Genomic DNA, 27,348 nt, shown 5'->3' on the forward strand with positions numbered 1-27,348 from the left:
AGCACAGACAAGGGTCTCAGAAAGCGGTGAATAAATCAAAGCCAGAGAGAAGCCTGCTAGCAACCCGGAAATCAAATTGTATCTGTGAGAAGGACAGGGTGGAAAATAGATTAGAAGGGCTCTGAACAAGAGAGGATAAAGACAGACAGCCCCCGAAAAAATTAATGGGAGGAAGACAGAGCCTGGAGAAGCAGCCTGAATTCACAAAGAGCCTTGCTCTGCCTCAGGATAGCCCAGCGATTCAGCCGCTCATGCCAATTCCTGCCTGCATAATGCAACGGTCACCCAGTTATGTGTCGGTTCCTGCCTCGATATTGTAATAGCTGTCCCTCTCCACATCCTTCTTTGTGGGAAAGTTCGTGCTGAAACTTTCCATTCCATCCACGATGTCCATACTCTGAGAGTTCTAATTTATTCCTTTTCTCAGGCTTATATATTCCACCCTCCATATCCATACTTTTGCTGCATTTTTTTTTTGAGACTGACACTTTGTCATATTTATATCACTCTTCTTCATCCCTCATCGGAAGCTCCTGAGTTTTCTCTGTCTAAGGCAAATGGTAAACTCAAGAATCTGTGCCCAGGCTGGACTTGAACTCATTATGTGGGAGAGGACTGCCTTGAACTTCTGGTACTCCTGTCTCTATCTCCCAAGTGCTGGCATTATAAGTATGAGCCACACACCCCCAGCCCCAGCCCCTGCTCACATCCACACATTCTGCACTACAGATTCAAAATTAGAAAAATGTAAGATGTACAAAAAGGTGTTGGGTGTGGTGGCATACTTGGGAGGGAGAAGCCAGGCAGATCTCTAAGTTTGACACCAGCCTGGCCATAGTGAGTTCCAGGCCAGTGAGGACTATCCAGTGAAACCCATCTAAAAAAAAAGTTTCCACAAAAGAATTTGCCACACTAACTGTTTATGATGAGTCCCTGGAACTAAGTGGTGTATAATATTAAGTTATAAGAACCCCAGGGATTATTAAAAGTATTTTAGAGGCTCTACATGAGTATCACACCATTTTATGCAAGAGAAAGGAGTACCCATAGATTTGGATGTCTATCAGGAGTCTTAGAATCAAGCCACCCAGACATCAAGGGATCTTTGCGTATTAATTCCTTTTCTCCAACTCAATTGAGGTGAAGTCTCTTTATCTCTATATTGTCCCCAAACAAACCATCCAGTCCTCTCAGGGAAACTGCCTTGTGTAAGCTAAGAGACATCTTTCAACTGGCCTATGATGCGATTAGCTGAGCAGGCCTGTGCTCCGTGTGCTCTGCATCTCTTGGGGTGACAGTCTGAACAGACGTGGCAGTCCCTGCAAGCCACCATGAGTTTCTGTTGTGACCCACCTTTCTGAGTCAAAAAGCTGCAACTTTGACTTTTTTCTGTCTCTCTTGGATGTTGGCCAGTTGTAAGTTTGATTTTTCTGGTACTTTGCACTCCCCTGTGTTTTGTCTAAAGCCCCTTCCCTGCCATGTGACTGCCTGCCACCATGCGCTGACCTCCACGCCAATGTCCCTCAAACAGCTTAGCTTTTTCTGTCTTTTCTCTATTCTTCTCCTCCTCCAGGTTGCTAAGATTTACAGCTTGCTTGCCCTGGGACTTTCCACTTAAACTCTAATAAAACTGTCCTCAAGCTGAGAGAGAGAGAGAGAGAGAGAGAGAGAGAGAGAGAGAGAGAGAGAGAGAGAGAGAGAACACAATGCTGTATCTATCACTATAAAATATAACTTTATGAGCTTGATTTTTTAAAAAATTTTATTACATTTAATGTGTGCGTCTGTGTACACTTCCACACCTGCATACGCCCTGGCACACTTGTGGAGTCAGGGAACAACTTTCAGGAGTCAGTAGTGTCCTTCCACCGTATGGGTCCTGGGGATCAAACTCAGGTCATTAGCCTCGGCAGCAAGCCACCTTACCTGCTGAGCCATTCCACCAGCTCTATGAGATTAATGTTATTTCCAAACCCCATTTGGCCCAGCAGCAAAAACTTAACCTAAGCCCATTTCAACTTGTATTACCAAACCTTAAATAGTAAGCATAAATTAGCTTATCGTAACAAGGCACTGTACTGAGATGGTTCTGTGAGTCACTGGGATTATTTGCAAAGATCCTGGGCCCTTCTTCCAGATTTTCCCATACATCTGCACTTCAGTATAGCCACATGGCTTGCTTCAGAAATAAAACATGAGAACATGTGGCATGTCCAGAAGGACATTTTAAATGCCTGTTCACGATTTTCCTACATAGAAAAGTTCGCTTTCTCTCGGCTCTCCCTCTGCCATGGGGGTCTAACAACTTCCCGGCAAGATCCTACTTGAGGGCAATGCTGATGTGACCCAAAGCCTTTGGCTGATCTGCAGCAGACACTGCACTTGTGGAGAATGAGTCTCTGTAGCTGGAAGTTTCTCCAGTCCTGGCTGGCCTGGCGGCCGGGATCTGCTTTCCGCAGCTGCTTGGTCCCAAGTAAACACACAGAGGCTTATATTATTTACAAATGGCATGGCCTATAGCTTCAGCTTCTTGCTAGCTAGCTCTTTCATCTTAAATCAAGCCATTTCTATTGATCTGTGTATTGCCACGTGGCTCTGGCATTACCGATCTGCTGGCACGTTGCTCCTTAGGCGGCAGGCTGTCATCTCCTCCACCTCTGCCTTTCTTCTTCCTGTCTCTCTCTTGGATTTCCTGCCTGGCTGTAACCTGACTCACCATAGGCCAGACCAGCTTCTTTACTAACCAATCATAGCAGCATATATTCACAGTGTACAGGAAGACATGTTGTTTGAACCATTGAATGTGCTCTTGTTTTTGTTGTTGTTGTTTGTTTGTTTGAGGAAGGGTCTCACTACACAGCCCAGGTTGGCTTTGAACTTATGGCCCTCCTTGTTATTGCTTTTATTACCTCAGCATAGCTTGGCATTTACTGAAGGATATGGGTTGTTAACACTGCATGGCTGTAACAAAACCTCAGCTAACCCCCTTAACCGGAGAAAAGGGTTCCAGTTGCTGACTGTTTCAGAGCTTTTGACCCGTGGTTGTTTGGTCCTCTTGCTTTATACCTTTTAGCATCTTGGAGGGAATAGCAAAGGGAGACTGATCACCTGGTGACAGCAGGATCCCTCTCAAAAGCATGTTGTCAACAACTTAACTCTCTCTACCTAGGCCCCATCTCTTAGAGGTTCTACCATCTCCCAGTAGACCAGGGGTTGGCGACCAAGCCTTTGATGCATAGGTCTGGGGAAGGGAGACGTTTCTAATCTAAACTTCAGCACAAGTGATATCATGGATGAAGCTGCCAAGATGTGCTTGTTCATACCTTGTTTTCAACATGTCATTCTACACACTATTTCCAAGCCCTTCTCAGAAGACAGGGACCATTCTGTAGGCCACAAGAAACTCTATGTGGTATTGAGGCCTGTCTGCCCAGACATTCTGTACCACTGGGTCCTTGTGACTTCTCTGAGATTCTACCTCCCTCTCCAAAAAAAAGGAGCCAGGCTGCCTCTCTCTTAGCTGAGGTATCTCACTACCTCCACCCTCCTCTAGAGGACCTTGGTTGGCTCTCCTTCCCAACTTCCCATAATAGTCACCTTCTTCTTCCTTTTCCCATAGGCTCTACTTGCCCTACTCCTGCTCCAAATCTTAATTTGGTCTCAGACCAGAAGCTTTATTCTGAATCACCCGGCCCTACCACAGACAACCCCCTCTGGCATACAACCCTTGGCACTCTGCCTTGCACTCTAGGTGCACACATCCGGGTCCTGTTGCTACCTACTGCTGGACTGCTCACACCACACCCCTATGGTAAAGGAAGATCATTCCAAAACTCACAGATCAGTGCTACAGTTGTCTGGTCCAATGAGGCAAGGCTATTATGTTTGCTTATATTCTTTCATCCCTAAGAGCCAAGCTTTAAAAATTCAGAAGCCAAGAATTGCAACCCTCTAAACTCCTGGATTCTGCTGCATCTTGGGATCTTGGGTTTCTTCAAGGAAACAAAGAATTATCCAGCTTTCTGGATAGAGAAAAATTCAAAAAAAAAAAAAATTGGAGGGATGAAGGATGATAGAGGAGTCTTAAAAGATATTTCAAAATATTGCCATGGACATTAAGTGTTCTGTCCAGTTACGAAGCTGAGAATGAGGTCTTCACTCATGTTAAGCTATTGTGTTTCATTAACAGCCTTCGTGTGTGACTTTTCCTAGGGAGACATGAATAAGACATCCACAGACCAAAGAAACAGTTCTACCCTAGGCTAGTTTAGGGAACCAGTAAGTCTGTTGGGGTTCCCTACAGAAGTAGAGGTGAGGGGCTACTTGCAGGAGCACGGATAACTCAAAGGCAGCTGCATCAATTAAAATGTCTCACCAGCACAAGTGAAGACTCACAGAAGGCGGTGTCCCTGGAGCTCCTTGAATGCCTTGCAGGTAGATCAGCCTACAGAGCAGTCTGTTTTGTCCAACAACTGTTACTACTTATGAAAACGTGGAGAGGGGCCTTGTGGATCATACAAGTTTCAGGAACTTCCTGATACTTGTCAATTTTGTTTACTTTCTGAGACCTAATGGACGCATTTTGTATACTGTTATCCTTGCCGAACCCTGTGGGAAAGGGTGCAGGCTCCTCGGGATGGCACCTCCCTCTAAAAACAACATAAATCCTAAAAGCTAAGATTGTTTATTCTGTGTCTCCCACAAATACCCACATTTGCAAGAACTACTAAAAAGCAAGAAGAGTTGTCTCCCTCTGCTTAAAGATGTGTCTCTCACCCAGCCACTGGGATCCTGGAAAGGAGTCCCGGCTTGCCCTGGATGAATGTGGACAGCCCAAGTTATAAACATGGGTCTCCCGCGTCTGCACGGGAAGAAAATGCAAAACATTCGAAGTTCTAGTAGGGCTAAATACTCTTTGTGATCCAGGATCACCCACAAGGCATGAGAGTGTTTCCTGTGGCAGGCAAGGGTGTAGCAATGTGTAACACACACAGCTCCTGCCACTCATCACCTGCTGACACTCGTTTCATAACATCCGGCACATTCCTGGTGTCATTACAGAAAGAAACGAGCCAACCCGGTCCTCCCCTCCCTTAAACTCTCTCACAGCCTGACTAAACCAAACAAACCTCTGGAACTGGCCTGAGTTTCAAGTCAGTGACCTACTCGGGTGGGCAGGACCTGCGCCCCAGGGTTGGAGAGGGCGGGGCTCCAGGGGGCTGGCTCCAGGAGAGGGACACAGTGGGCAGGACTTTGGGGGCGGGGCCCTGGGGCGAGCCAATGAGCTGTCTGGTCGAAAAGCGAAAACCTGAGGCCTAGGCCGTTTGCACCATCGACCTTGCTGTTTCTTGGCTGCAATGGCCATGGTCGCCGGCCTAAGAGCCTTTGGGGTGAAGGGGACCAGCTGGCTCTGGCGCAGCCGGTGGGCCCCTCTCTCCGCCGGCTTCTGCAGCCCGGGGTCAGCAGCAACCGCGCGGCCGGAGTCGGAACCACGGCCCACTAGCATGCGACAGCTGGACGGAATCAGGTCAGCCTGCGGCCAGTGCCAGGGCTCTCCCCCTGGAGTTGGGCGCCAGGACTCGGGATAAACAGGCCTCGCCGCCACTAATCCTGAGTTATCAGTCATTGCTCGTCTTTTAGATTTCATTTCGAAAAAAAGAAATATTTGGTGGAGGAATCCTTGCACACAGCGTTTACAGGTGTCCCTTCCCTGTGCATGCTTGTACAATGCACGTGTAAGTGCAACTGCCTGGTGGCCCCCTGAACCCTCAGGGCTACCGGGCCCAGTCACCAGTCATTGCTGAACGTTTCTGCTGGTGTGGGCAGCACAAGCACCCCACCCACTGTTGCTATGGTCTCCAAGAAAACCCACCACGAAAGAGATCCATGGTCTTTACAAACTTCGGCAGGCTGCAGGGTAAGGGCATGCTGAAGTGCAGGGTGGGAGCGGGTCACTAAGTAGGATAAAGTGCACAGTACCCAGCTCTCTGCCCTTTTGTGCAACAAGCCTAAAAGCCTTAAGGATAAATCAGTGCACAACCTGGACCATGAGTAACGAAGACCCTTTCAGGCCTGACGGTTTGCCTGGGCAGGACAAGGCTATGAAAGGAAACCGGTTTCCATGTTCAAGGGTTACAGTGCTGTATTCTGCATCTCCAGTAAACAGGCTTTCTTAATCCTAGAAGACCATGTCTAACTTTTAAATCCGCGCCTAAAGTCTTAGGTGTTCCCCAAAAAGGATGGAGAGCCAGTCTCTGGCCTCCAGCTTTTCCCGAATTTTCCATTCATCTACCCTCTCTACCCCTACTGCCTTAGACTGGCTTAGCACACAGGTCTGCAGATGCTGGAGCAGGGTGCCTGCATCTGTCTGTCCCCTAACTCCCCACGGACAACACTGAGTGGCCACCACAGGGAGGCATTTGGTTATTAAGATAACTAAAGTGTATCTTAAAAGGGGTAATCCATTCCCTATGGACTCTTTGCTCACCAACAGAGATGGAGACACTCCCCAAGAAAGCCAGAGGAGAGCTCTGAAGTGTAGGGCCCACATAGGGGCCTTTCTTTCCAAGTTTAAGGAACAGCTCTGCTTCTGAAAATATGATCATAATCTGGGTGTGGTATCACAGGCTTGTAATCCCACTATTTCAAAGGCCGAAGCAGGATGATCCTGAATTCAAAGTCCACCAGGACTACATAGCAAGTTCAAGGCCAGCCTGAGCTACATAGTAAGACTAATCACCTCAGCCACCCCAAAAAACAAGTCTGATCTTATCTGATCAAAAATTCTGACAAAAGATAGGAGACTGAGTCCTTCAGAATTAGACATGAATCGGGAATCGGAAAGGGGGGATGATGAGACCAATTGATTGTAAATCATAGGAATCCTATATTAAGATTCTCCCTGAGTCAAGCATTAGAGCATTTCTATTTTAAGCACTAAGCAGGTGGGCTTGTGCAACTCAGTCACTTCAGTGGTCCCCTTTTAAAGCTGTGCCACAGAACAGTAACGCTATCATGCCATGAGAGCCCAGCTACGAAATAAGTGCTGAGTCAGGCACTCTACGATGTTTCTAAATCATACAGTGACCTGCAAGGTGGCTATCACCCCTCTTCACAGAGGCAGTCAAGTGCAGAGACGCCTGTCAGGAGGTAGGTGAGTCAGCAGCCTGAAAGAGATTCCCCTCTGCCTCCCAGGTTGTTTCCACTCATGGGCCATCATGGTAGAGAGGGCCTGTGAGACGACTCCAGTCCACCACGTTCAGTAGCATTAGCCATGAAAAAATAAATGGCATTTTACAATGATGATCTTCAGACAGCTCATTGGAGCATTTATAGGGACCCGATTTTACCTGTACACGGTTGTTGCCTTGGGAGAAACCTCATCAGGAAGAAATTTCTCCTTGCTGAGGTGTGTATTGCTGATGCTCTCGGCTTAAGGCGGTCCACACTTGGAATTAAGATAGCCAATGGGAGGGCAGAAGCTGGAGAGAGGAGCTTTGATGTCCTGTGAAATGGCGGAGAGTTGCATAGCAATGCGAAATGACTTTCAGGCTCCCGCGTGGGTGACTGAGCAGCAGCTCAGAGAGGGGTGGGTTGGGAGAGGAAAGTGCCCAATGCACACCTTGGTGGAGCAGCGGCCAACATCAGAGTGAACGCACAGATGCAGAGTTCTGGAGAGAGGCGTGAGGGACCAGGGCGAGGGACTGGGAGGCGCCAGCACGGAGGGAGCAGTCGATGGCACCGCCACCACTGACGTTGCCTGGGCAGTGTGCACGGAACCCAGAGAGGGCAAAGGACGGAACCGAGGGTCTCCTGCCAGAACCCGGGAGCCCCCGTAAAAGAAGGCAAGAGGTGGCTAGAGAAGAATGAGCCCCTCCCCAGAGAAGACTGTTTCCAAAGGGGGGGAGGGTGCAGGTGGCCCGTGCATCCGGGCCTGGCAATCAGATGATGACCACTGAGAAGGGTGTCGGTGGACTGGTGGGAAAAGAAGCGGGCACGTGGGGAGAACTGTCCAACTGTGTCCGGAAGGATGAACGGGATCCACAGGAAGCAGATACCACCAAACAGCAAGGTTCCGCTGGGGCAGGAACATTTCTGTGCCATTTTGCTTAAGGTCTTAGAATTTAATTTAAGCTGATGTCATTGCTGGGGTGGCAGCTTGTGTGTGTGTGTGTGTGCACTACTCTCCCATGCACGTGTCCGTGTGTGTGTGTGTGTGTGTGTGTGTGTGTGTGTGCGGTTGCATGTGTATGTATGTGGAAGCCAGAAGGCCAGCTTGAGTGGCACCCCTCCCAGGCTGCCCACCTTTTCTTCTGAAACGGGTTCCAAAGTCTGTCCATCTCCACCAGCGTTAGGATTCAAAGTACATGTCACAATGCCCCACCAGGAGAGAAAGAAAAAAAAAAAAAAAAAGATAATTCTAGAAGTGGAACTCAGGTTCTCATGCTTGCAAAGCAAGAACTTGACTGGGCCGTCTCCCCAGCCTTGGGGTGACAGGGTTTTCTGTTTGCCACCGTGAGCACAGTCACGATTCTACTGAAAGGTTACAAGCAGTCTCCACGACTTCCACAGATAAAGGTATCCGAGGATCAGCAGGTCAGCTGCACGTAATTTCTGTACTCAGGAGAGAGGCTGTTTATGAGAGACGAAACAAGCCTACAGCTACCTGGAAGCTGAAGCGAGACTGGGATGATATCCCAAAAGGATAAAGTCAGTCGTCAGTCGTCAAAGTTTTTTTTTTTTTTTTAAATTCTTCTAAATGTTATTTATGGAGCATCCAATTGTCCATGTACCAATAAAATACCATATTCAGAAAAGAATGAAGGCTTAGAGCACGTGTGGGCGGAGACTGATAGGAAATACAAATCGTGGAGTGAGAAGCTGGTCTGGTTCACCGCCCATTTCTTAGGATAGCAAACGTAAGACATTTCTATGTAAGGCAGCAAGATGACGGTACAGGTGCTTTCACTGGGAAGGTGGGAGGTTTCAAAATAGCCAAGAGGCCCTTTGGGTGCCGGCCCTTGGCGAGAGGCCGCGTCTGTTGTACGGGTTTGTCTGTCTGCTCTTTGTGTATCATCTGTTCTCAGGCTGCACAGATTATCCTGCAGACGTACCCCACTGGAAACCCTTACAAATGCCGCAGTGGGTGCCAGTGGGTGCACCCTGGCAGCCAGCCTCCACTGCCGTTTCTTTGGGATGGGTGGGAGGAGATGGGGACAGGAACGTCCATCCTTGGCTTCTCTCCTAACCTCATTCTAAAGAACACCGCCTGGAAATAAGTTGCCGGTAGAGCCTGTTTGTCAGATTCCCCTGGCCCTGCCACCTGAAACTCACATCCTCTGTAGGCAGAGATGATGTGGGGACTGTTGTGACTCACCCTGGCTGTGGCGATGGCAGTCAGGTGTCTGACAGTACATGTGGGGAGAGGGTGGGAAAAAAGAGCAAAAACAAATCAAAGGACCAGAGAGAAAAGGCTAGCCTACCTTTCAGGTCATCTTTTTTTCTTGTTTTTCCTCAGCTGTCACTCCAGAGTGCTGACAGACCCTCTAAATTGGCACTAAGCCCTGGCAGTTCTCTATTCTTGGGTTTCAGAATTGCTCCTAAATTAGAAAGGAATTGCAGGGGTCCTCGCTTGTTTTGACTGGTTCATGACCCAGGGACTATCAAATGCTTTTCACAGGAACATTGTCTTAAGCAATCCCAAGAAGAGGAATGCGCTGTCACTGGCCATGCTGAAATCTCTCCGAAGTGACATCCTTCATGAAGCTGAAAGCAAAGCCCTGAAAGTCATTATAATTGCAGGTATTTCTCTGAAGTTGTTAGTGGTCCGTGGTGCTCACATAAGGTTTCTCAAAACGTGTTGGTGAGCTGGAGCACCTTCACTGGAGAATTGCTCTGACCCCCTTTGAAGAACTGAAAACATCTGTATCTGTGATGCTGTGGGCTCCATCCTTGCTAGCTGTGGGGACTGTAGCAAAGGCCTTCGCTCAGTGAAAGCATGGCTTCTCCTTGTTATCAAAACCAGACAGTCTGGGAGCTGAGGAGATGGCTCAGCTGGCGAAGCCCTTAGCCTCGCAAGTGCCAAGCCCATATAAGAAGCTGGGCTTGGCATTGCAAGCCTGTAATCCCAGACGTGGCGGGTGAGGGGATTCGAGGCAAAGACAGGTGACTCCCTAGAGCTCGCTAACCGTAGCCTAGCCTACTTGGCGAAGTTCCAGGCCAATGAGAGACCCTGTCTCAAGGAAAAATGGGAGACACCTGAGCCATGACACCCGAGGCTGTGCTCTGACTGCACATGAACATGTACATATATGTGCCCATCCACACATGAACGCATATGCACACAGGATTAAAGAATCAGGGTTGGGATGCAGCTCAGTGAGAGAACAATTGCTACCACAGACAATCCTCAGACCACACACACAAAAATTAAGTTTAAAACAGAATTGTAAATTTAAAAATCTCAGTTTCTTTATGGACCTTATAAGATGGCTTTAGTCATTAATCCCCTTCATAAGTCACTGGCAGCTAGCAGGCTGGCTATTGGGACAGCCGATTGGTTTGTCTCTTCTGTTTGCTGAATCTTGCTCATGTCCCAATCTTTAATGGTGCCAAAAAGTGTGCCATATTTTGTCCATTTCTTCCCTTCCTTTTTCCAATAAGATTTTTTTACTGTGTATGGATGTTTTGTGTATGTTTGTCTGTACACCACTTTTGATGCCTGGTGTCTGCAGAGGCCAGAAGAGGGTCTCAGATCTCCTGGAACTGGCATGACAAATAGTTGTGAGCTGCCACGTGGGTGCTGAGATTCAAACTCAAGTCCTGTGGTAGAGCAGCCAGTGATCCTAACTGCTCAGCCATTTCTCTAGCCCCTCCAGTAGAAATTTTTATAGAATGATCATTTTGAAGCTGGAGAGGTGGCCCGGAAGGTTAAAAGCAATTACTACTCTTACAGCGGACCTGAGTTTGGTTCCCAGCACTCATGTTGGGTGGCTCACACCCACCCCATAATGCCAGCTCCAGGAGATCCAGGGCCTCTGGCCTCCAAAGGCACCTGCACTCACATGCACACACACACACACACACACACACACACACACACACACACACACTTAAAATAAATTCTTAAAAAGATAAAATCACTTCATGCGTATTATGATGGCATAATAAAAACCACACCAGCACCTTCATGCACCCTGAGAAAAATACAACAGACACTGTTTGCTGATGCTTTGTTTGTGTGAGCATCAGTGTTTCCTGAGACACTACCTTCTTAGCAACAGCCAAATAGGAATGTTCATCTGTTTTGTATGGTGACGGGAAAAGAAGCTGGAATTAGTAGCTCGCAGCAGACCTATGAAGCGTGACCTGAGCCCAGCAAAAAGGCAGCTCACATCTTAACGACACCACTTTCTCACTTGTGAAAGCAGGCTAACGTTGCCTGTCACAAGGGGAATGGGAGGGAATGTTCTCACTTACCGGTGGAGTGTCACTTCGTTGTTAAGGATAATGGTGGCGGCAGCCACATTCTCAGCTCCTTTCTGTAAAATCAAGAGCCGAAGCCAGGTAGTTCCCATGTTTCTGTTCACACTCTGACCCATGCTGGATGAGAGGGGCATTGCTTAAGGCATGGCAGATTTCAAAGAACCTGCACAAGTCGATATACGTAGGCCAGACCGAGTGCAACGCTGAAATCATCAGACCAGACAGAAGTTCCTAAAAGGCGCTGATCCCGGAGTCTTCTAGTGTCACTGAGCTTTGCCACTTGGCTACCTCTGATTGTTGACTGTTTTTTTTTCTTTTTTCTTTTCTCAACTGGCAACACTCACAGCTGAGGGCCCTGTGTTTTCTTCTGGGCATGATTTGAAGGAGCTGACAGATGTGCAAGGCCGCGATTATCACACCGAAGTGTTTCAGACCTGCTCTGAGGTAAGCTAAGGTGACAGCCGGCATTGCAAGCATGAAAACCATTGTATTAAATACCGAGGCAGCCTTCTAGTTTCAGAGAAGAGTCTGTCCAGGGGGCCCACTCTGGAGAATGGCTACCAGACGCTCTGTAGGTATTGCTGAGTTCCTCGTCCAAGCAATAATTTGGTTTACACCAGCAGTTCTCAACTTGTGGGTCATAAACCCGTTGAGGGTCAAATGACTCCTTCCCAGGGGTCACAGATCAGATATCCTGCATATCAGACATTTACATTACAATTCATAACAGTAGCAAAGTTGCAGTTATGAAGTAGCAACGAAATAATTTTATGGTTGGGGTAAACTCAGGGATTAGGCTAGATGTGCTGGCCAGTGAGCCTCGGGATCCTCCAGGCTCCACCTCCCCAGCGCTGGGATTGCAGGTGCATTCGGGATGAACTCACGGGTCCTCCCTCTCGGGTCCTCCCTCACGGGTCCTCCCTCTCGGGTCCTCCCTCACGGGTCCTCCCTCTCGGGTCCTCCCTCACGGGTCTTCCTCACGGGTCCTCCCTCTCGGGTCCTCCCTCACGGGTCTTCCTCACGGGTCCTCCCTCACCGGTCCTCCCTCACGGGTCCTCCCTCACGGGTCCTCCCTCATGGGTCCTCATGCTTGCACTTGCGCTTGCGCAGTAAGCACTTTATGGACTGACCCGTCTACCCCGCCGATCAGGTACGTTTTTGAGCATAGACTGTTTCCTTTGCTATTCAGAAAACCCATAAGCACATCAGCTTACCATTTTCTCATTTCACAGGAGGACAAAAAGAAAAAGTGATTCGTTTTCAGTTTTATGGAGGAGTAGAAACAAATCAGAGCGAGGACGTAGAGTGTTGATTGTTTTAGAAACAGGGTCTCAGGGTTTGGGGATTTAGCTCAGTGGCCCTGGGTTCGGTTTGCTCAGCTCCGAAGCAGGCTGGGGGGTGGGGGGAGAGAAAATAGAAACAGGGTCTCAAGTAGCTCAGGCTGGCCTTGAAGTTGTTACGTAGCCAAGGCTACTGTTGAACTCCTGATCTTCCTGCCTCCACCACCCAGGCACTGGGATTATAAGAGTGCATCACTTACTCGGCAGAACAAAAAGATGTGGATCTCTTGTTTCTTACGTTAGCAACGTTTGCACAGTATCCTATTTGGTTTGCCAGTGTTTGATGCTTTCAAAATCATTTTCCCACTAGGGCTGGAAGTCAGTCATAGAGCATCTGAGTTCAGTCCACTACACTGAAAAAAAATCATTTTCTACCAATTCCCAGTATACCTGGCTAAAATAGAAAACTATCTAAAAGAACCAGTACATGCCTTGTAACCTCCCAAAAGCAGCTGCTTTTTATCTGTCTGCTGCAATATCTGGATGAACAGAGACCTGAACAGGTTAGCAGAGGGCTACACGGCAGTCTGGGCTTCTTCAGGAGGTAAAGGCCTGGTTTCTTGGAAGCTTCTAGTCAATTCATGCCTCTGGCTCATCAGAAAAGATTCAGCGCATAAATAGGACTTAGTCCTAAGCGTCAAACAAGAATTCAAGGATACTGGTTCTTTTGAATATTTCTTTTTGGTTTTTTGTTTGTTTGTTTGGTTGGTTGGTTGGTTTTTTTGAGACAGAGTTTTTCTGTGTTGTTTTGTTACCTGTCCTGGATCTCGCTCTGTAGACCAGGCTGGCCTCGAACTCACAGAGATCCTCCTGCCTCTGCCTCCCGAGTGCTGGGATTTAAGGCATGTGCCACCACTGCCTGGCTCTTTTTGTTATTTTTAATATGTCTGTGTGGAGGGGGCAGGTGCACATGATTGCAGGTGCCCACAGAAACCAGAGACATTGGATCCCCTGGAAGCAGAGTCCCATGCAGTGTGGGCCACCCAACAGGGTGCTGGGAACTGAACTCTGGAAGAGCAACTCAAGCTTTTAGCTGCTGAGCCATCATCTGGCCCTGAGTGCTGTTCTCTAACACTAATTCTGTGAAACTCAAACCATCTTGGACAAATGTGGACAGCAGGAACTTTGTAAAATTTCAGCTTCCTCGTGTGATCTGAGAGCAGCGTGGGCCAAGGCTTCACAGTTCACGCACAGGACAGTCGGATTCTAAAAGGCAGATCCAGACCTGCCTTGGCTCGGCCTCTCTAAGCTAGAATACGATTCTTACGACCACAAATTCTGCCTGACAGCTAATGATTTACCGATCTGGAGGACAAACAAAAAGAATGTGAGGAACTAGTTATGGAAGAGCTTAAGGGACTTTCTGGGCACTGACAGGGTGGCCTAAAGACTCATTTCTTGTCTCTCTTCGTCCAATGCATTGGCAGCTGAAGTGTCTTTCCCTGAAGACCCCTTCTTTCTCCCTGTCCTCACCAATGAGATGAGAGTGGACTGCTTTAGAAAATAGTGTGGGGAGAAAAACAAACTAATGCGGACCCTCAGTGATGCCATTATATGAGGCCAGGGCAGAGCTCAGCGGATGCCACCTTTTGGGTTGGGCAGAGCTCAAAGCAGTCCTTAATTCAGGAACATTAGAAAGACGGTATCAGTTCTTGACTCCCGTGGCTTTGATTAGCCTGGCTTGTTTTTTGTTTGTTTGTTTTTGTTTTTGTTTTTAATCTAACTTCCCTTTGTCTTCCTGAACTGCCCTCTGGCTTCATTTAAAATATTTTAATTGATGAAAATAAGTATGCATTATAGAAGATTTTTAAAATTTAAAAAACAAAAGATACTCTTACCATATTATGACCACACCAACCCAGAAAGAGTTTAATATTTTGCTATATTCACTTTTAGTGATTTTTCCCTAAGCACATACTTGTTTGAATGATCTTAGGTGGGTATGCTTACAGTATACAGTTATGTATATTACATAATTATAACTGCATGCTTAGTAAGCCAGGTAGCATTTTATAATATACTCCAGGTTTGCTAACGTATGTAACCACCGTGTTGTGTTAGGTTAGGGCTGATATTATACCCATCTTTGTGCTGTGAAAACTGAAGGGTCACGAGGCTTGTTCAGAGTTATTAGGTAGTGAGTAGTTGCAGATTGAGCATCAAATCCCAGCAGGCTCGCTGCATATCACCGTATAAGCTCTAAATCACCCAAATGTTTTCTTTTCCTCCTTAGAAATGTTCCTTTACCGAGAAGGCTGCAGTATTGAGTAGCTGTAGTTCGGTGTGCATAGCCATTGTATTGTCACCTTCACAGTGCTCTAAAGAAATATCTGAGGCAATGAATCTATGTTTCAAAAAATGGGTTTTGACATTCAAATTTAAGATTTGGTAACTTGGGGCAGGGCATGGTGGCGCATGCCTTTAATCCCAGCACTCAGGAGGCAGAGGCAGATGGATCTCTGTGAGTTCGAGGCCAGCCTGGTCTACATAGTGAGTTCCAGGGTAGCCAGAGCTACGCAGAGAAACCCTGTCTCAAACACACAAAGATCTGTCACTTTGTTGTTTTGAGCTTGTTGAAGGTGCAGATGACAAGGGGAGGACTTACATGTAAAAAAAAAAAAAAAAAAAAAAAAAAAACTACTCAAATCCCAAATCAGGAAGCAGAGAGAAAAGGGAGAGAAGGAGATCAAGAGCCCACAGTTCCTTTACATTTTTTTAGATTTATGTTTTTAATTTTAATTTATAAAACTTTTAAATTTTAATTTACTTCAGCATTTCCTTTTTTTTTAAGATTTATTTATTATGTGCACAGTGTTCTGTCTGCATATATGCCTGCATGCCAGAAGAGGGCGCCAGATCTCATTACGGATGGTTGTGAGCCACCATGTGGTTGCTGGGAACCGAACCCAGGACCTCTGGCAGAGCAGCCAGTGCTGTCAACCCCTGAGCCGTGTCTCCCCCTTAGACTGATTTTTATTTTATGTGTATGAGTGTTCTGTCCTCAGGTATCTGAGTGCACCGCGTGTGTGTGCAGTGTGCGAGGAGGTCAGAAGAGGGCGTTGGGACTGCGCAACCGGAGGAGTTACAGATGGTTGTGCATGGTGTGTGTGGGCACTTGTGCCATGACACCAGCATGGAAATCCGAAGACAGCTTCACGGAATCACTTCTCTCCTTCCACCTTTATGCCGTTTGTGGGTTTTGAACTCATCACCAGGCTAGCTAGCACAGCCAGCACTGCCCCACGGAGCCGTCTCACTGACGGCCCGCTTACTCATTTTTGTGCACTTGAGTTGTTTCTAGTTTCTCCTGCTGTAAGGTAATGATCTGGGGAACCATTTGACCACAGAGCTCTGCCAGTTTCAGAGTTCTTACAAGGAGGATTCCTGAACCAGAGGTATAAGAAAACAATGCTTGAAGGGAAACCTTTTTTTTTTTCTTTGCAACAAGACTTTCGAGGGCGCCTGAGTTCTTCCTCTCTTTACTCCAGTTCTCTCTAGGAACAAGACCCATCACTAACCTGCCCCCACGGCCTTCCGTGAAAGGCAGGAACCAGTTATATTCACAGATAATTCTGTATGCATTTATACATATGTGCATTTTTCTGGGAAGAGAGTAATTAGCATTTATCAAAGTCTTAAAACATGACCCCTTCCCTCCCAAAGGCATCATAAAAAGCTACTATCAAATATTAAGGGATTCCCTTAAATACACAAGCATGAGCCTTTAATGATGAGGATGGGTTTGGAGAAAGGCATGGGTAGATGGTGTCATAATCCAGCCAACAACAGACTGTACTTACACACACATTGACAGTACAGTCTACACTACATGAATATGGTATAGACGGGATAACCTACCCCACTCAGGCTACATGGCATACAGACAGTAGAGCCCATTTGACAATCTTCCAGAGTGTGTGGTATGTAGATGGGACAGCCAGCTCTGCAAACCTGGTTACATTCTTTGAAGATGGCAAAGCCAGCTTTACACCTAGAAAATATAACGTAGATATGGAAAGTCTGTTCCACACTTACCATATGTGGTATATAGATGGCGAAGCCTAAAAGCCTGCTCCACACCAGGCCACATGGCATATAGAGGGGAAAGCCTACTCTACATCTAAACTAATAACATATAAATGGAACAGCCAGCTCCACACAATGGCAAATAGATTTTTTTGTTTTGTCTTGTTTTTCCAGACAGGGTTTCTCTGTGTAGCCTTGGCTGTCCTGGAACTCACTCTGTAGACCAGGCTGGCCTCAAACTCACAGAGATCCACCTGCCTCTACCTCCCAAGTGCTGGAATTAAAGGCGTGTGCCACCACCATAGAGCAGTAAGTAGATTTTATACAAGGTTAAATCAAGCCCAGGTGGACACTACAGCATTGGTGAGGTGAACATGAGCTGTATGGGACAGTGTAGTAGACCATGCAGCCAGGCTTCCAGGAAACTTTTTAAAAAGTAGAAGGAGCCGGGCGGTGGTGGCGCATGCCTTTAATCCCAGCACTCGGGAGGCAGAGACAGGAGGATCTCTGTGAGTTCAAGGCCAACCTGGGCTACCAAGTGAGTTCCAGGAAAAGACGCAAAGCTACACAGAGAAACCCTGTCTCGAAAAACCAAAAAAAAAAAAAAAAAAAAGTAGAAGGAATGCACTCTACAGTGACTATTTTTTTTTTATTTTTTATTTTTTACAGACAGGGTTTCTCTGTGTAGTCCTGGCTGTTCTGGAATTCACTCTGTAGACCAGGCTGGCCTCGAACTCACAGAGATCTTCCTGCCTCTGCCTCCCGAGTGCTAGGATTAGAGGCATGCACCACCACCGCTCAGCCTACAGTGACTATTTTTAAAATGTGTATTCATAAAATCTTGGATGGCTGAGGCAGGGAGATCATAAATCCAAGGCCTCCCTGGGCTACAGAGTAAGTTTGGAAGCCAACCTGGGCAACTGGGTGAGAATTTGTCTCAAAATATAACAGAAGGGCTGGGGATGTGATGCAGTGATAGGCACAAGGTCCTGTGTTCTATCCTCAGCACACCAAAATCAAACTCTAGTGCAGTGAGTCTGTGGAGCAGCAGCATGGTATCATATCACTGAGGATTATGCATTGCTCTTTACTGTACTGCTGACATTCCCGCCACTTGCAGTCTCCTAACACTCACACTGTGCTGTAGTGTTAAGGTGGATGGTCACTTATGTGGTAGGAATTATCAGTCCTGTCGTAATCTAGATTCCATCCTCAGGAACTCCAGCCACCGCTTTTGAGACAGTGTCTCTCCCTGGCCTGGAGCTCCCCAATTAGGCTAGACCATCTGGCCAGTGATCCCTAGGAATCCTCCTGTCTCCACCTCCCTAGCACTGGGGTTATAAGCATAGGTCCCCATGCCAGGCTCTGTGTGTGTGTGTGTGTGTGTGTGTGTGTGTGTGTGTGTGTGTGTGAGACAGGGGATTGAACCAAGGATCTCACACCAAGCACTTATCTAATGAGTTATCTCCCCACCTAGCCATCATAATCTTCTAGGACCACCATCATATATACAGTTTGTACTTGACCAGAAACATTGTTATAAGTGCCTGACTATATAATTGGTTATTTTAGGGGGAAAAAGCCCGACAAATATCATATGTTTAGGAATATAAAAGACAAGTTTCCCAGGCAAAACTCTTCAACTCTGTGAAGGTCGTTTTTCTTTCAATTGCTGCCTTGGGGAAAAGCCCAGATGTAGTTCCTATCTCCCCGCCCAACTTGCCAAGGTTCAAAGAGCAATAATTTAGAAATCGAAGTTGCCATGGCAACACAATCTGTTTAGCGTGTCAAGAAAAAAAATAAGCTTCAAATATGTTAGAGCTCTGGCCCTTCGTGGTGGTGGGGGTCACGCGAACATGACTGTGACTCTCCTCTCTGTGCCAAGGGCTCTGTCTCAGGAATTTTGCTTATTTTTATGACAGTAGGGTGTCCCCCCTCCCCATTCTGATGGAATTGAGAGAGTATACTCTGCAGCATGGGAATTTGAGAAGTAATTACTAAGAAAATTGCCTTCGGGTCCCCTTCCCACCTTAATTTTCCAAGAAAGCACCAAATGCCAATTTCAGACTTTTAACACAAGGGCTGCCCAGAGCTGTGGAGAGCTGACAGTTTGCGAAGGGGTTTGCTTGCTCCCCAGAAACAAAACCCCATGGTTCTCCATCAGGGTATTGGGGAGGCAGGAGGCAGGAGGAGACAATGGGCTCAGATCCACTGCCACCAACTTCCCATTGTTCTCTGGCTTTAGGTGAATGGCTCCCCACCCACCCAGCTTCACGTCCTTGTTGCTAAGTAGGGCTCTTCGCTCATGGGTTTCCAAAACACCAAATCCTGCAAGTCTGCTTCAACGTGGAGACGTAATGCAAGTGGACAGGGCTCCGCTTCTTCCCCAGACTCTGATGAACTAGTACATGAGACACATGCTCTGTGGAGTCAGTCACGTAAAATGGCAGGTTCGCAGCTCTTCACACTTCGTGGAAATGAAAGGGGTGTATTTGTCCTACAGGTCATGATGCTGATACGGAACCACCCGGTCCCCATCATTGCCATGGTCAATGGCTTGGCCACAGCTGCCGGCTGCCAGCTTGTTGCCAGCTGTGACATTGCTGTGGCCAGCGACAAGTCCTCTTTTGCTACTCCTGGGGTGAATGTGGGGCTTTTCTGCTCCACCCCTGCGGTTGCCCTGGGGAGAGCAGTGCCCAGAAAGGTAAGTGAACTGCCTTTCAGTGCTCTCAGGTTGCAGAATTAGCTTGGGAAAAGTATCTCTAAGGGAGTGGGGAGATGCTTGCCACATGAGCATGAAGACCTGAGTTCAATCCCCGGAATCCACATTAAAAAGTCAGGTGTAGTGGTGAACACTTGTAATCCTGGTTCTGGGAAGGCAGACACAGGCGGATCCCTGGAGCTTGCTGGCTAGCCAGCTTAGGCTCCTGGGTGAGCTCAGCTCAGTGAGAGACTTTGTCCCATCTACACAAACACACACGATATATTGTACTTGAGAAACACTACCAGAAGTTAGCCTTGGCTTTTACACACACGCGCACACACACACACATACACACACACTCACATTATCTATCTTCTATATCAAACATTCTGCCCAAAGGCCGCTAATGTTCCTTCTGTGCTGTTCCTGTAGCATCAAACACCAGGTATCAGCCTGTGAACTTGCCACATGTCAATCTTACAAGCCAATTGTAGGACTGTTTAGGTTTTTTATTTTCAGGAAAAGCGTAAGCTTTGTGTAATCTTCTTTGAAGTGCAGTTGAGGCAGCTTTGTTACACGAAATGGCTGCCCACGAGACACAATCAACACCATGCTGACACAGCACCAGCCTCAAGGGGCTGAGGCTGAATCTCTGGCTAATGACTTCTCGACAACCTTCCTCAGTCCAGACGGGATTTAAAGTTGCTGATTTACGGTGTTGAGTTCACAATGATTAGACCAGGACTGTCCTGTCCATGCTGTGTGACTCTGCCCAAGGAGCAGCTGTATGTCAGGGCTGTCTTGTCATCACAGATGACAGTCAAGCCCATTTCCCTTGTAAAGCTTTCTTCCTTCCGCGACCTCACAGAATAGCATTTAGTGAGCATCCCCAGAGTGGAAGACAACAGTGTCTGTTCTAGGAAAAAGGCATTCCGTTCTCAGTGGGAACTCTGGGAAAGGAGGGCCGACATTACATATGCAGCAAGCAAAGAAGTGAACTGCTTCCTAGCATGGATTCTCTGGTTTTGAAACAAGTACAAAAATTAACAGTGGCTCACATGCCTGAGGCACAAAAGAAATGAGACCCACAGGGAATCTAGCGGTCGAGCTGAGACATTTCAGGGAGGATTTCTTTCTTCCATAGAACCTCTTGTTACTTACCGCAGAAACGTGCTCGTGGGGAGATTCTGTGGTTACCTACACGCCAACGTGCCGACTACAGGTACACGCTGTGAGAGGCGATCCTTTGCTCAAGTGTCTTCCACAAGGGGGATGTTTTTGATAATTCTAAGATAGACATTTGCCTTAAGTGCATCCATATTTATTTAGTGAATATTTCTTAGGTCATTGCTTTGTTCCCAGACATTAAATCAAAATGTGTTACAGATCTCTGGTTAGACTCACAGACTGTCTTGTGACTGCAGAGAAAACCATGAAGCCCCTCAGAGCTAGAAATTGTTGCACTGGTTTATTCTCTTCCAACATGTGACTTGCTGGAAGGTTCCATGGTCAAGGCTTTTAAAGCCTTTAAATCAGCCCTATTGTCAGGAATGCTTTCTAAATCAGGGCTTATCAAAATTCCTAGAAACTTCATACTGTATTGTGTTTATCAAACTTTGCATCTGTTTTTTTAAAACGGGGAGGAAAAATGTAGTCAAAATATCCCTTAAATTCCATGGAAGCCCAGTTCCCGGAACAGCATTGCACAATGTCCAATGTGATAGATGAGGGCAGGGACATTGTGAACCAGGATGGCTTTTTCCATCCCAAAGTTATTTTTGTCAGGACAATCTGGCCTGGGGCTGGGAAGAAGGCTCAGTCAGCAAAGAGCCCGCTCTCAAGCATGAGGAACCGAGTTAGATCCCAGAACCCACGGATCAAAGCCTGGTAGTGCACACTTGGAATCCCAGAGCTGGAGAGGCAGAAACAGGAGCAGCCCTGGGGCTCACCGGCCAGCCAGTCCAAGCAACCAGCAACTTCTCCCCACTGAGGGCTCTGCCTCAAAAAACGAGGTGAACAACTCCGGAGAAACAACACCCAAGGTTGACTTCTGACCTCTGAACACACATGCACACATGCACCCACTCAAATGCACGCACACACAACACAGATGTGCGTGCAGAGTCATGTCCTACATAGATCTCTGGTCTCTCTTCGTGTTCTGACCCCAGAAGAAGACTGAACTTGAAGAAACACACTGTGCACGTGCCCATGCATGTGCTGGTGACAGGTGACTGTCCCTGTGTTTATCCACAGAGAAGAAGCAAGCAGCAGATGCTTTTGCAAACTGTCCTGGCCAGGAAGTCTCTGCCCTTTCCCCATAGATTGGGACAGCATGTGTTGGACTCTAGTTCCCTCTGCTGGACACCCTGGGGAACTGCTCCACTGTGTTGGAAAGCAAAGACGGCTGTTTATCTACTGGGCAAAAGTCATAGAGATGTGTCTGCTGTGCCAGGACATGAATTATTCACCTTATTTTTAAAGTCTTTCTCTTTTTGCATGAATTAAATAATGCATCTTCATTGTGCCATATAAATACCCTGCGGATTCCAGCTGCTCCCTTCCCCAGCCAGGGCTGGCCACACGCACTCGGAGCCAGTGCCTCAGGCAGTGGGTATCCCAGGAGAGCTGGAGAAACTCTGAGTCCCTTTCCCAACACCAGTCCCTTCGCCACAGTAGACATCCCCGCTTCCATGTACCTACCCACTTGACTGTGTGTCTGCGCACCTGCCAGTCTGAGAGTGGGATTTAGAAGCTGGAAAGAAAGTTAGACCTCACCCAGACCACAGCCCCCAGAGACTCACTCCCAACACATACTGTTCGGCAGTGATGTGTGTGCCCAGCAGAATTTAGGAAATGCACTTTAAAAGCACCTAAGAATCTGAGTGACTTTTCTCAGGCTCCCAGTGAGATGAGGCCAGTGATCGAGTATGTCACCTGTGGCACCCCTGGTGGGCTTTGCAGCATCCTACCCTCCCCCATCCCATTTCTCTTCCATAGGACACAGTGATATTTCAGTCTCTGAACCTGGAAGCAGGTTCTCACTGGACGCTAGTTCTGCTGATGCCTTGAACTTGGCCTTACAACCTCCAGACATTCCTGTTCCTTCTAAGCTACACAGTTTTATGGCATTTTGTTCTAGCAGTCTGGATAGACATGGGGCCCACCAAAATGATAAGCAGAGAACCCCAAAATTGCTGCAGCACACTGTCCCCTCATGTGTGACCATTCTACCTTACTGACCTGTCCGGGTGCTGTGAAACTTAGAAGCCAGAATCGGAGTCACGGAAACATCCAGTTGGAATGGGGATGTTAATGTTAGCCACTCCCTTTACTGGTATCTCCTGAGAATCCAGCACTGAGTCAGTGTCTACTGAGAATCCAGCACTGGATCAGAGTCTACTGAGAATCCAGCACTGAGTCAGTGTCTACTGAGAATCCAGCACTGAATCAGAGTCTACTGAGAATCCAACACCTGTTGTCTGTTATAGCCACCAGAGCGTGGAGGATAGGGGTGCTCATGCCCATGTCCAGAAGAGGCCTCAGACACTGAAGGACCTGCTTAACCCTCACAGTTCTACACAGGTGTGTCTGACTCCAAACCTGTCCTTTCTATGAGATCATCTGAGGTCCAGGTTCAGCCACAGCCTCAAATCCATCTTGTTATTTTAATGCAAAACAAAACAAAACAAAATAAAACAAAAAAAACCTGAAATAAAGAACTACTGACTTACCAACTTCTTAGGATGACCAAAGAGGAGCCGCCCTGGACGGCAGTGTGAGTTGATTGGGGGAAAGGTGAGGGTATGTATTTTTCTTGTTCAGCTGAAGTTTCTGGGGAACACGCAATGTAAAAACTTGGACCTAAGTTAAGAATGTGCTGCTTAGTTCGAAGCCAGCCTGGTCTACAAAGCAAATTCCAGGACAGCCAGGGCTCTGTTACAGAGAATCCTGTCTTGAAAAACAAAAACAGCCGGGCGGTGGTGGCGCACGCCTTTAATCCCAGCACTCGGGAGGCAGAGCCAGGCGGATCTCTGTGAGTTCGAGGCCAGCCTGGACTACCAAGTGAGTTCCAGGAAAGGCGCAAAGCTACACAGAGAAACCCTGTCTCGAAAAACCAAAAAAAGAAAAAAAAAAAAAAAAGGAAAAACAAAAACAAACAAACAAAAAGATTGTGCTGATTAGCTGGGAAAACTACCTGCTTTCCAGTGAATGTCACCTCTAACCTCGTGAGCAAAATGTACATACGTCAATATGCTGTAAAAGTATATGGCTTCATCAGGCAGAGAAAGACACTGACCCCTAGAGAGGGGCATGAACTCCGCAGGGTGAATTAGGAACCCAAAGGCAGGCTAGAACTCCATCCAGCTCTTCTGACCTTTGACCTTGCTCCAGGCAGGTCTTCCTTGAATATGCAGTGTTAAACCCTGTTCATACTTTCTCAGTCTTCCGGGATGAAGGAAGAGAATCCAGGATTGCAGAAACAGATGCGTATTGAGACGTGTGTCCTTCTACAGTCTGGGCTGACCTCTGGGCTGACCACTTTCAGCCTGCGCCTTAACTCCTAAAGATCCACTGGGTCCCCTTCTCCCCCCGTGTCCAGCCAATCGAACAGCCAGCCACCTGGCCTCTGCCTGCTTCTTTTCCGTTCTCTTGGTTCTTTGCTTAACAACTGAGATCCTGGGACACATGCAGGGTCACGGCGATCTGTGCTGTGTTACATTTTGTGTGAGATGGAAATGTGGAGATCAGAACCTGACTGCGGCCCGGAGACCAAGCAGAGGCCCCAGAACCAGATTCCAAAGACCAGACGGGAAAGTCTTCCCTTACCAGCAATGTGGGGCAAGGGTTCCAAGACTGAGCACCCAAGAGAGAGCCAGATGAAAACTGCAGCACCCTTTGACCTAGATGTACAGCAGCCATAATGTCCTTTGTGCTACACTGTGCTTACCATCCTAGGCTCATTCATTCATTCATTCATAAATACAAAAGGTTGTTTGCACCGCGCAAAGCAGTCTGCGAGTGCTGGGGATAATGAACAACACACACACAAATACCCGCTCCCTTATTGGAGGTACATGCTAGCAAACACGATCAATAAATATGTGTGTAAAATATACAGTCTACCGAATGGTGAAATGTGTAAAGGATGAAAGTGTAACCAGAAACGGATTGACTGAGAATTTTCACACAGCGGCAATGGAAGGGCTAACGGATAAGGGAGCAAGCAGGGAGCTAACACCTGGGGGAGAACATTCCAGGTAGAGGGGGGAGCAAGTGTGAGGACCCAGAAGTGAGAACACACTGGTGTGTTTGAAAATGGCCACCAGGGCTAACAGAGAGGGAGAGGAAGCACCTCGCTCTGTGTTCCCATGCACCTACAGGCCCCTCTTTATCACATCAACTTCAACTATGGATGCTGCTTTTTAGGGTTCTTAAAGGAGGTCCAACACATGGCAGGATGCAGAACACAGGATCTATGGGGAAGGGAGAGGTCGTACCCATCTTCCTGCAACCTTGGTCTCTGGGAAAGGCTTGTGGGAGGGCAACAGTACCCTCTCTTTGCCCCGTCTTGCCCACTTGAACATCACAGTCATGCTAGGCTCTGTATCTGGTCCTTGAGGATATTTAAGTCCCTTCACGCCCCCAGAGTGGAAGGTGCTCTTTGGGGTCCTGCTGAGGAAATGGGACCCATGGACATGTGTTCCTGTGGAAAGTGGCCCTGTACTGGTTTGCAGAAGGTTCTGAGCCTTATTCCAGCGACGGTCCCAGTGGCCCTCATCCCATGGGCTGTCTTTCTGTGAGTGGCCTTTAAAGAGGTAGATGGAAGGCATCTCCTGGGTTGCCAGGGCCCACTCATCAAATCTGTGGTGCAGCAAGAGGACCCAGAGGGAGACTCCACCCGTTCTGGGCCACTTGTATTTTCTTGGCTCTTGGTATCATCTGATCTTCTCCCTGCGGGAGTTAGGGGTGTTGGCAACATCAAGGGGTGATAGATGACATGTTGTCACTTGGGGAAACAGATATCTGGGCTGAGGCATGTAGGTAAGTCCGGAGGGTGACTGTCTCGGTACAGGGAAACAGGGATGGGGTCTGAGGAAGGCAGGGGATATGAACTGTGCTTTATTGACCTCGCCTGTCCTTCCCTCAGGTGGCCCTGGAGATGCTTTTGACTGGGGAGCCCATTTCTGCTCAGGAGGCCGTCCGCCACGGCCTCATCAGCAAAGTGGTCCCAGAGGAGCAGCTGGAGGAAGAGACCATGAGAATAGCGAAGAAGATTGCCTCTTTGAGCCGCTCCGTGGTGGCATTAGGCAAGGCTACCTTTTACAAACAGCTGTCCCAAGACCTTAGAACAGCATACTACCTCGCTTCCCAGGCCATGGTGGACAACCTAGGCCTGCAGGACGGGCAGGAAGGAATCGAGGCCTTCATCCAGAAAAGAAAGCCCGTCTGGTCACACTGAGCCAGCATGAGAAGCGCTGAGCCAATAGCCGGAGTTAGGAAGTCGCCCGCCCTTCTTCTCAATCCAGTCATGCTCTTGGTGGTAAGAGAAGACAGCCAGCCTTTCTGACTCTGGTACTGGCTTCCCAGTGGGTGGTCTACATTAAAAGCCATGATTCTGTGGGAAACGAATACAGGGCGTCAATGAAGTGCTGGTCAGTGACCCGGTCAGTGAGCACTGGGGTATGCTGGCTGTGACAGAAAGCCTGAACCTGACAGAGCACCAGACGTGAGGTGCCTACCCGCACACGGTGATAGGCAAGTGAGGCCTGAAGCGGGGATACCACCCCCCTCTCCTGTACTTTCCTGCGGAGTCTGTTCTGGTAGCTCATGACAAGTTGAACGTTTCAAATCTCCATGAGATCATCACCACCCTGAAAATCTTCTTGATTCTATCAGGAAATAATCATGCCTGTGGCTTTGGAGTAATCTTATGTGGTCTGAATAAATCAAATATTTATAGAGCTGGGTCATTCATTTCTAACTCACTGCAAGATAAGAAACGAGTGAACATTCTCTTTGTATGTCCACTCTGATGGGCACGTAGCAAGGGCCACGTGTCTTCAAATGAACGTCCTTTGCCCTCCAGTTACTACTAAACCAGAGGATAACAGCAGATCGGAACAGTGCGAGGACCCCAGAACAGGCAGTAGCCATGAGTCACTTCCTCTAGACAGTTCTGAACTGTGCTCAGCTTCTGGTAAAAAAAAAAAAAAAAAAAAACCCACCACCCAGACTGACAACAGTTCTCCAGTTAAACTAATGTTTAGACCTAGTCGTATTTTTTGGCTTCTGGTCTAATGCAGCCCAAGAAGTGTTCAAAATTTCTTAATTGGTAAACTTAATCATCAATCATCAATCAGTATCTATCTGTCCATCTGTCTGTCTATCTGTCTCTCGTCTCCCTCCCTCCCCTCCTTCCTTCTTTCCAGTGCTAGGGATTGAACTCAGAACCTTGTGTACACGAGACAAGCACTCTGCCACTGAGCTGCACCCCAGTCCTGTTTTGTTGTTGTTGTGGTTGTCAATTGTTGTCACCTAAGAGTCGAATAGAACAAAGTGTGACGGCACATTCCTGTAATCACACCTACTCAGTAATCTGAGGCAGGAGGATCACACATTCAAGACCAGACCTCATAACTTAGCAAGACATTGTCTCAAAATAACAAAAATTTAAAAGGTAAAGAAGTAGTTTGTTGGTGGCCACTAGTCTAGAATGTATTTAGGCCTGGGGTTTTATCCCCAACACCAGAGAGGAAGGGAGAGGGGAAAGGGAGGAGGAAGAGGGAGAGG

The 27,348-nt window shown here is 47.6% G+C and overlaps 1 protein-coding gene across 2 annotated transcripts; it reads left to right on the plus strand.

Annotated features, from left to right (window-relative positions):
- The first annotated feature begins 5,272 nt into the window (after nt 1-5,272).
- Nucleotides 5,273-26,256, plus strand: Echdc3 (enoyl-CoA hydratase domain containing 3). 2 transcript variants are annotated; one of them, XM_059263543.1, is made up of 5 exons: nt 5,273-5,527; nt 9,680-9,801; nt 11,831-11,928; nt 19,354-19,554; nt 25,706-26,256. In XM_059263543.1, exons 1-5 carry the CDS (start codon nt 5,358-5,360, stop codon nt 26,015-26,017), a joined length of 903 nt encoding a protein of 300 aa, XP_059119526.1. In that variant the 5' UTR covers nt 5,273-5,357; the 3' UTR covers nt 26,018-26,256. The 2 variants fall into 2 exon arrangements, with proteins under 2 accessions (XP_059119526.1, XP_059119528.1); XM_059263545.1 differs by lacking the exon at nt 25,706-26,256 and adding an exon at nt 20,699-22,469.
- Nucleotides 26,257-27,348: the final 1,092 nt, after the last annotated feature.

Source organism: Peromyscus eremicus, chromosome 5 (genome assembly GCF_949786415.1).
Source record: "Peromyscus eremicus chromosome 5, PerEre_H2_v1, whole genome shotgun sequence".
NCBI lineage: Eukaryota > Metazoa > Chordata > Mammalia > Rodentia > Cricetidae > Peromyscus > Peromyscus eremicus.